Source organism: Brachyistius frenatus, unplaced genomic scaffold (genome assembly GCF_029030835.1).
Source record: "Brachyistius frenatus isolate BFR_SWC_R1_liver_20210118 unplaced genomic scaffold, ASM2903083v1 Contig_62, whole genome shotgun sequence".
NCBI lineage: Eukaryota > Metazoa > Chordata > Actinopteri > Embiotocidae > Brachyistius > Brachyistius frenatus.
In genome coordinates, this window is record NW_027210661.1 from 672,107 (window position 1) to 682,441 (window position 10,335).

At 40.1% G+C, this 10,335-nt stretch overlaps 1 protein-coding gene across 2 annotated transcripts in view; it reads right to left on the reverse strand.

Annotated features, from left to right (window-relative positions):
- The window catches only part of ift80 (intraflagellar transport 80 homolog (Chlamydomonas)), a 32,411-nt gene that overhangs the window by 21,232 nt on the left and 844 nt on the right, over positions 1–10,335 (reverse strand). For both annotated transcript variants that reach the window (XM_069706331.1, XM_069706332.1), the window contains 6 exons: positions 10,008–10,226; positions 7,947–8,057; positions 7,733–7,801; positions 4,492–4,601; positions 2,885–2,974; positions 2,669–2,806 (listed from right to left, as the gene is read on the reverse strand). In XM_069706331.1, the coding sequence (XP_069562432.1) occupies positions 2,669–2,806; positions 2,885–2,974; positions 4,492–4,601; positions 7,733–7,801; positions 7,947–8,057; positions 10,008–10,226 (737 nt within the window). The remainder of the gene's footprint in view (positions 1–2,668; positions 2,807–2,884; positions 2,975–4,491; positions 4,602–7,732; positions 7,802–7,946; positions 8,058–10,007; positions 10,227–10,335) is intronic.

Genomic DNA, 10,335 nt, shown 5'->3' on the forward strand with positions numbered 1-10,335 from the left:
TTTATATAAATATATGTCTGTGTGTGTCCACCCACTCTCCACAGTGATAATGGGGGGTAACAAACTGCATCTGCCCTACAGCATGGAGGACAAAAAGTAAAAGAGTAGGAGAGAGTTGAAAGTTCAGGATGAGAAGGGAGCCAAGCTGGAGGTTAAGGGGTTAAATGCGCAGGACCGATCCTGCTGAGCCAGCAGCAATACGTTAAAGTGCAAGGTTTCATTGTAGCAGATACAGAATGAAACTCCTTCCCATTAGTCACGCTAGTAACTGAAAAGACTCTTCACACTGCTTAACCCTTACTGCACCGCAAACAAACCACAGCAGCAACGCAGGTAAAGCACTTGCAGTGGGTTAATAGTTTGTGTGTCAGTTTGAAAACTCCCATGCACAATGACATTATTGTAATCACACTACAGCGGCCGAGTGTGCATATGTGTGCAAACTGAACTTTTTATAACATGATGTGTGAAAGGACGGCATGTCTGAATTCACACATAGAAAGCAACTCAGATGGAGTGACCTTAGAGGAGGATTTTCTTTTTCTGAATTCTTTTTCTGCAAACCACCTCCTACCCCCCCCCCCTTCTCTTCTTGAGCAAGCCTCCCACACCATGCTACAGTACACACTGTCTCTGAGGGGCTTACAGGGAGGAGAAGGCAAGCATGCCCTCCCTCCAGTCAGAGCAGGGCAGAACCATAATCATCATAATTATCATCATCATCACACTGCCTTAACCAAGACACACCACAGCAAAGCAAGTGGTGCAATGATGAGACAATGGAACAAACCAACCACATAAACAAACCCATAATGGGAGGACGGAAGGTGAATCGGGTCATTACAAAAAATAAAGCAGCAAGTTCTACTAAATTCTGACTATTAGAATGTTAATAGTGCATTATTCTTTTATTTTTGTTTACACGGAGAAAATGGATACAAGCTGGCTTCATTTGAATGATTTCATCTGGCAATGTTCTAAAAAACTACTGAATCCCTGGTTCAGACCCAGAGGGATCGCAGGGGATAAGTCCATACTCTTCACATTATGTTAGTGTACCTCTCAAGAACGCATACAACCACACACCTTACCCCTCTGGAGCAGACTTGTGTGTTGGCTCCAACCTCTCTCTAGCCCATTTGTTTTAGCGCTCCAGAGAAGACATTTGATCCTAATTAATTCAAAATGGAGCATGAAATGCCTGGTGATCAGTGTGCAAAAAACCCAGCCCTACTTGTTTGTTTTGATTACAGCAATCTGATGCAGCGATACACTGACATCGCCACGTAAACTCAAAGAAGCCCTACATGTCCCGTGAGGGAACTAGTAATATTGTTCCTGGCCAAACCTTCAGCAATAATAAAACAACAATTACCATTCATCATTCTCTCATTTCCCCTCTCATTAGTGCAGTTAACATCAGCACCAGGTAACAAGAACATGTGGCATGCAGCCTAATGTGATTTACAGAGATGAATGATGTATAGAGAGCATGAGGCCTGTAATGAGCTACACAATATAAACCACATTGCATTTGGAAAGCTGATAGTGTACAACAGATACTGGATGTTTTAGTGAAAAGGACTTGACTGACTACAAAGCATACATGTCATATTTGTAGATTAGAAAAAATACGCGTGTGTACACAAAACAGAAGCTTACAATATGTGGAAAGTACACGGGCCCTGTGCTCTACAGATGCACAGATTCTGCCAAGGTTGTCAGCAACAGCTGCTTATAACTGAGGTCAGGTTGATTCTCTTAACTGTCACTTCAGCATCTCAGAGACCCTCAAATTACAAGTTAGTGTCGATGAGGGCCAATGGTCTGTTCTCATTTAAGATAAGATGACAGAAATACCCCGCTTAAGTAGTTGTTTGAAATGGTTAACCTATGTGCTCAAACAGCAAGGAATGTGTTTGTGCATGCATCATTTCAGTTTGTGCACGATTGTTGACGAGCATGTGAAATGCATAATGATACCATTTTTGCTTTTATAGCCACAAAAACATTCTTGAGTGTGAGGCTTTATGAATTAGCTCCAATATGGAGTAAACCAGCCTTTGCATTATTTTATCGACGAACAAGCCGAATTTTAACCAGAGAGGAGGCATGTGTCTCGTCCGTTACCTTGTCACACTACCATTATCATTGTAACACTTCTTATTTCGGTGTAAAAGAGGTATCAGACTGAGGAGGACAAATTGCATTGTTAATGCAAGTGCATTTGAGTTTGTACTTGCACTGGAAGTGAATGGACTGCCGGCAACAAAGTCCCAGAAAATATTTGTGTTCTTAACTGATCATCAGCTGACATGACTCACAACTTGCACATCCTGTACGCAAAGGTTCATTATGCACGATTTAACGATCAATCAAAGTAATTCATCAAGACTGAGAGGTTCCACATTTTTTAAATCTCAGTAACTGAACATCTCAGTAGATTTATTGCACAGTTAACTTAATGCCGAAGTACTCGGCAGCTGCAACATCTTTCAGTCTCTCCTTCATTTATGTGTTATTTTGCCCCTATTCCAACAGCTGTGTTCAGTAAGAAACTTCTATTGCTAATTCCTGACCTTTCATTGATTAACTTCACATTGCATCGGGAGAGTTAAACAATTTAAAAGAAAGGCAGTGAGGTTGAGAGTATAAGGGTTTCACTTACTCCGGTCTTGTCACAGAGCCGCAGCGTGTTGAAGGAGCCCACAGCGAACACCTCCCCATCTGGAGCCCAGGACAAAGAGGTGACCGGGTAATCATGAGATGACGAGGAGTGAAGCAGACGGCCAAAGCTGTCCCATACCTGTTGAGGGAGGACATGGTGTAAAATATAGTTCAACAATCCCTACGATATCTATAAGTATCCTCCAACACAGCTCACCTTATATTTACAGTCTTCTCCACCTGACAGGATGAGGTCATTGACTGAATTCCACTCCACCTTCAGAATGACACCATCATGAGCCTTCCACTAGAGAGAGACAGAGGGAGAGCGAGAGAGTTTTAGTTCAACAACATAATGATGCAGTCCATACAAAGCTTTTCAATTTTGTTGAAGAGAAGTAGAAGAGATCTCTAATAAATTCCGATGCTTTTACTGAGTCCGAAAAAAGTGAGTAGAAATAAGAATGGCTGGGGAAAGCGCCTTCAAAATTGGCATTCATTCTTGCGCACAGTTACGAGTTTATGAATTGTTTCATATTAGCCGAACCGAGAGCTTACTCTCAACATTATGTGTTACAGTTTAACAAACAGCAGATAGCCTGTCCCCAGCTTTATCTTAAAATGTTCCAATCTTGTTCCAGCTCTTTCTACAATGGTGTATTCTGTGCGCCCAGGGGAAACATAGGTAAATACACACACGTGTGTGTATCCGTGTGTTTGTATGAGATTGCAAAGGTCAAAAAGGATCTATTAGAGGTTCTTTACACATAGCTGTATGTGGCTCGCATCACTATGTTGGCCTTCAGTCGGTCTAAGGGAGAGGTGATGAAATTGGACATGTCTCTCTGTGTGTGCTTGTTCCTGCGCATGTATGTGTGGTAACAGCTGAGAGAAAGCAAAGGCACACATGAACCGCTCTGCTGTTTATCAAAGGTCCCGGGTGCTATTCAGCTTCAAGAAGACTAAGAAACGAATGCATATATCAACAAGAAAAATACTTAGTGGTGTACAAGGTCGTCTGCATGTAATACGTTTGTAGTGAATGTGCATTGTCACTCATTCACTGATCCACTGGAAAGCTCATACTTTGATAGTTCCATTTATTTTAACTTTACAATGTTGGCCAGTATACCAAACCAAGAAGATTGCAAATCCTCCACTGAAGAAAAGCAATGGATAACAGAGCTGAGTGTTGGCTTTCACATACAGTGTTGCACATAGCTAAATGATAGCTGCCTTCAAAGCAATAAAGCTAAATTACAACCTCAAGCATAACGTATATTGTATCATGCAGTGAAGTCAGTGTAATGTTACACATGAAACCTACCAAACATGGTGGTGGATGTGAGTTTCAACCTGTTCTTTCAGAGATCTTAAAATGGAAGGCCTCATTTCACTCTTTTCAAAGGAACACATTTTTGTCCACACACTGTCCGAGTTGTGTGCGCTTCAGTGTGTGCAGCCGCCAAGCCCCCACCAATAGCTTACATGTGAGGCGTTTAGGAAACATGGAAAATTTTAGCTTTTACCAATAATCTACATGTGCGGTGTTCATGGAACATCAGTAAATTGTAAACAAGCACATTCTTAACCTGTGGGAAACACTGCATTAAGTCTTGTTCTTTTAAAAACTTTAAGTGCAGACCATTTACCATCAAAAACTTGTTTGGATTGCAATTTAGTGTTGATACTGAGTGGGCATTTATAGGAAAAATTATTTTAAGAAGTGTTTAAGGTAAAAGAAATGTTATTATTGTCATCCCATTTTTTTTTTTTTTTTTTTTTTAGCTATTTATTCTTTCTATTTAGAAAGAGTTTTTGTACCTGTATGACTTTGGCGCTGGGTTGCAGAGGCTTGATGATTAGCTGCCTTCCTGATGTGTAGAGGACTCTGTCTGAGTCTGGACCCCAGGCCACAGAATATACAGGAGACCCTGGACAATACACAGAAATACAGGCATCCACAGTGTTGTATTAATCACAAGAGCAATGGATTGGGCTTCAGCACACAAAGGCTTTCACTCTTTCTTGATGTAATATTCAAAAGATTAAATTAGTGTATGCATTTCTCCCTCCCTCACTGACAAACTGGGGGGTGGTGGGAACAATAGCTGTAGGCTGCAGCAGAGCTAATTCCTCCTCTCATAAAGTATCATATTCCCTTAGAGATCTCACCTCATTCAGCCTATGTAACAGCACTGAGCTTACAGGAAAACCAGCGGAGAAAATCAGTCTAACTTCTACAGTGTGCGTGCGTGTGTGTGTGTGTGCGTGAGTTAAGTTGAGTTGAGTTGAGTTGTAGCTACGCGTGTGTGAAGGGGAGGGGGCCTGACATTTAACCCTACTCCAGGTGCATGTGGTTTCTCACAAATGCCAACTGGTCACATGATCTAAATCTGACGAAGGCGATGAGAGGGGCTGAGGCAAGTTCCTCTTTCCTCCCTCTCGCTCAGCTCCAACCTCTTCCTAGAGCCCTCTCTTAAAATGGGTCACAATACCCAAAAAAAGAACAGCCTGCTCATGTAGTTTGTGTGTGGAGCTGTAGGCTCTGAAAAGAAGCAACACCTGCACTGATCTGGGTGCCATGTGGAGGATGGTGTGCTTCTGTGGCAATGCTACTAAACCCAGGTGTTCTACACATCTAGAGGTCTGCTTAGCAGCCAACCACTCAGCAACTCATTCCCTAAACACTAAGCTAAGGAAAAATGTTACTACATATTGGGGATGAATGGCTGTTCCACTGCCAGGTTTCCCACAGCACCCGTCATTCAGCAGGGGTGTACCATCCATTTCCCCAGAAGCCAATTTTTAGCCACCCCCCATCTTTCTTTTTTTGTTTTTTTTGTTCCGCAACTGAGAAGAAACATTTAATAAGTCAAACCGCACGATGACTCAATAAATAAGAAAAGCCATCTGTAGTGTGAATGTTGGGTAGAGAACTATATCATTAGGAGCCTTTTTTATGGCTTTTAATATAACTCCTAGTCCTATAAAGCTTTGAAACTTTACAGCGCTGTTAATAAAAACAATATAGAATTGGAAGACTGACTCTGCTTTTGATTCTACCGAAAAAAAAAAATGACATGCTGATAGGCCCGACACATACACACACAACACACGTGTTCACTAGTCTTTTTAAATGATCTGGCTTGAGTAAAAGAGCAGCTTTCACCCAAAAGAAAGTCTTCCAGATCGTTCAGAGACTGTGCCAGCGCAGATACACAAACGAGGTGCAATCAAAAAGTTCAGAGACTCTTCCTGTTGCACACAAATGGAGTGCAGCACAGTAATGTGCATGGAGCAGGGGGAAGAAATAACTTCTGTGAATACGTATTCCAAGTTACGTCACTTGATCAACATCAGCACCTGTGTTACACACGTTTTTGTAACCACTGGTAAATCCACATTTGTGATTTAATCATGGACCTGAAACCTGAGCTGGAAGCTCATTAAATTTTGTATCAAATTTCTGGCAAAGAGAAAGATATCGCAGGGAGCCAAGTCCTGGTGAGTCGGGGTGGTAGGGAGCGATGAGTGTGTTGTCGCGGGTGATGAATTTATGTGGGCATGTTGTCATTTTAGAGAACCCAAGTGCCATCACACCACAATTCAGGTAGTTTGCGCTCAACATTTTTCCTCAGATGCTTCAGAACGTCACAGTAAAACTCTGTGTTGACAGTCTGACATTGGGGGACAAATTCACAGTGCAAAACTTGGCAAATGTCAAAGAAAACCAAGCTGGCTCCTGACCTGATGCGCCTTCTTCAGTCTTGGACAGTGATGTTGAAAAACACCTTACCAAGCTCGATGCTTCATTGCCATGTTTTTTTTATTTTTTTTATTTTATTTTGAAAGGATTTCAAGGGTCCCGGTTGCCGATTTCCCGAGTTTGACACAAAATTTGATGCTGTGTCTATGGTAAAATCGCAAATGTGTACGGACTGGTGGTCACAAAAAGGTGCGTAACACAGGTATAAAAAAATATTGCTTCCCACTGCTCCGTCTGTGTTACTGTGCTGTGCCTCGTTTGTGCCCGACAGGAACACTCCAAGAACTTTCTAAATGCACCTCATACGTGTGAGGTACATGCTCATGAATGAACAGCCACTCAATACTTAAATTGAAAGCAAAAAATAACACTGAAGGGTAACCACAAGTGGACTTGGAAGGCCCATCAGTTGGAACAGTAAAACAGGAGCCAGATGAGCAGGTCAACTGGTGTGTCATCTCACTGAGAGAAGGCGAAGGCTGCCCTGACATTCAACGGAAGTTCTTTGTGCTTAATTCAATCTATCAGCCTTCTTGGTTTTTTTTCTTGCCGTCACAAGAGGCACTCGTTGAGACACAAGGTTTTGAAAGCAATCGTCAAAGCAGCATGTGTGTCGGACAGAGAGCCAGAGAAGGTGCAAATAGTGTGTTGCATTGTATTTACTAAATGTCTGCAGGTGGTTGTTAAGCGGCTGGCTTCAGATGGCTCCAGCTGCTGACAAGCATCTGCTAAGGCTATAACAAGTTTAACACTCAGATTGAATTTTTCTCATATTGCCATTCAAATAATGTGACTCTGAATGTCTACAAGAGCACGTGCACTTTGGTCACCTTGCATATGCAGCTCTAAGTCGTTTTGTTTACATGTTAATTATAAAACCAGATGATACTGTGACCGGTATACCAGCTTCCATGTACAGTTAAAGCCATCCTTTCAGGTAGTGAAATCAATGGTAAATGTCTTTCACCTATATTATATAAAAAATTAAAAAAAATCACAGCAGTTGCAGGTTCAATCTCCACACTAGTAAAACAATAATTATTTTTAACCCCTACTTCTACAATTAAGTCTTTCAAGCATTGCAAACAAATGAGCATTATTGTGACAATCGCAAAGTGTAGACAATGCAGGTAAAACAAATGCATGTCCTCAAATATTGGGTTAAGAGGTGTTTGAAATTTTTTTGTTTGAGGGATAATATAATTATGTATTACATAATGTGCAGTTTTACAAAAGCAGTGAATACGCATACGTACCTTCATTTCATCGAAGTAAAGGCAGAGTTTTTAGCCTTACCTTGGCTGGCTAGTGTTGAGCGGAGCATCCCACTTTTTGACCAGATCTTGATCTGTCCATCTTCTCCAGCTAAGTAATTAGAGAATCAAATGAAATGCACCTTAAAGCCACCTGAAGTCATTCAATTCTCATTTTAATGAACATTTTACAGGAGGCTGACTAAATTAGTATCAGTTAAATGACAAAAAAAATATGTGTCCCCCCTCATCTTTACCCGTGATAAGAGCAGTCCCATCATAGTTCCACCTCCCGGCCAAAACAGCTCCTTTGTGCGCTTCAACACTCTTCTCAACGCGTCCTATCTTGGAAACCAGATGGAACTTCCCTGTAAAGACAAAAAATAAACACTTACTCTTCAGTACTTCCACATTCTAGGCCTGGTTTTATATAGGCGTTTACAGTAGTATAATTAAACAACACTAGTGTGTGCTGTAAATCACTGTCTCCTAACTTGATGCCCTCTTTTATATAAAATACACGGTCTTTGGTTTTAACGTTCTGTGTAATTCAGGTTGCTACGTGTGGCAAAACAAACTTTTATGGCCTCTCCAAAACACCAGAAAGGAAAAAATATTCATAAGGCTTAAAACATTTTTAATTCAGCATTATAAATAAGAGCATAAAAGCTGTCAATTCCCCAAAACACAATTGACAACAAAGCTATATTCTTTACGATTAGCTAAATTGCAAACTTATAGCACCTAAAGGCTGAATTAGGGCAACTTTCTGTTTGCTAGACACGAAAGGGTGATCAGGCATGGAGACAGTTATTGAAGACCGTAGCCCAACATATACTTTGTGGCAGTGTGTATTAAAAATTCTGAATGTTCTATGTAATTTCTGGTGGCCTAAAACGGCAAAATTAGCATGCTGCTGCTCTCTCCCATTTCTAAATTTGGCCATCCCAACAAAAGTGGATGTTACATATCCAGCAGGTAGTCAGTATAACAGGCATGTACAGCTGCACTGAAGAACAAATTTAAAATGAAAAACAAACTTTTAAAAACATGATTTCTATTTTCAGTATATATACAATCACATCAACAGTCCTCATCCACACAGCCACACTTTGTGAGGGGAATAATTATTATTAAAAATATCCAAAGGATCTACAGGCTTAATTAGATGCTCAATATCCAGGTTTAAAACCAGAAGACAAAAAAATTGTATATAATATACAAAAAGAGTAAAGGAGTCTAACTGCATATGCACGGAAAACTTTTTTATAATAATAATAATAACAATATCCAAGAAAGAAGAGCAGATGCTGACAAATCCGATTAGTTTAGGAAAAGCCACAATCTTAAAGTCCTCTAATCTAATAAAAACATGGCTATTGGACTGATTTCCTTTCAACTATATTATACAAATTTGAGAAAATGTTAAATATCTAGCACATAATACAGTTTTAAAACTTTTTGACAAAATGTTTCAGTGCACACTGAAGTTAAAAAAAAGAATAAAACAGTTTCATTGTTACATTTTTGTTTCTCTTCTATTTCAAGCATTACCTAGAGCAAAACAGATATTTGTTTATCTGTACTGTTCAACAAGAAGCAGAAGAAAGTTGCAAAAGTGAATCGTAACAGAGTTTTCGCTACTCTCTGGTCTGCCAGAGAAAATTGCTGCTTCAGTTTGTGGGTGTGTTTATGCAACCCTACACTGCCATTAGTGTTGTGACCACACATTGCCTGCCATAGCAGTGCATCCATACTCAGTGTGTTTATATCTAATGTAGGCTGAAGAAGAGACATAAGAAGCCATTTGATGCATATCACACAAACAGTGTCACTAAGTAAAAATAAACAGATACAATAGAAAAATTCACTCTTGGTCATTTGATATTGAACACGTCATTAAAACTAGAGGATCAGTGTACACACTATTCACTGTGATAGTAAAATAGTTGAAATTTTGAAAATGAATATGTTTCTCTCAAAATATTTTTTGTGTTTCGAGTTAATTAGTTTTATTGCAAAAGTGTCAAACTGACAAATGATTTTCCCTACAAAATTAATAATAATTACTGATTTGAGGCCTTATTTTTTTGATAAATAAAGATAGATACTGTCACGTTGTTAAAAACCAGGTTGATAAAAAGTGCAATGACACACAAGAGAGTAGTGAAAATTCTGTTTCCAATGATTATGTTTAGTTAGCTCAGTTAGCATATGACAATTTGTTTAACTGAATTGATTCGCCTGTGTAAGTGTAACGTGTGAAACAAAACTGACAAATCACTTAACCTGCTCGTCAGATATAAAAAGAGACTTGCCGTCAGTGCTGGTAAGGACAAAGTTCTCTGCCTGGGGCTGTTTTTTGCCACCAACAGTTTTGGGGAACCAGTGTAGGTCAATTGGGTAAATATCCTCTGGCAATTTGACAACCAGGCTGGTGTCATTGGTCAGCAAGTTCCACTTGAGGATCCGATGATCCTCACTGCATGAGTACAGCTCGTCTGCTGTGGTCCAGCCAACACAACTCACAATTTCTTTATGTGATCTGCTGTTAAGAAAAGTAATGAATCCGAATCAGCTTTATTGGCCAGGTACGTTAACACATACGAGGAATTTGACTCTCTCAATGTTACAAAAACAGGCAGA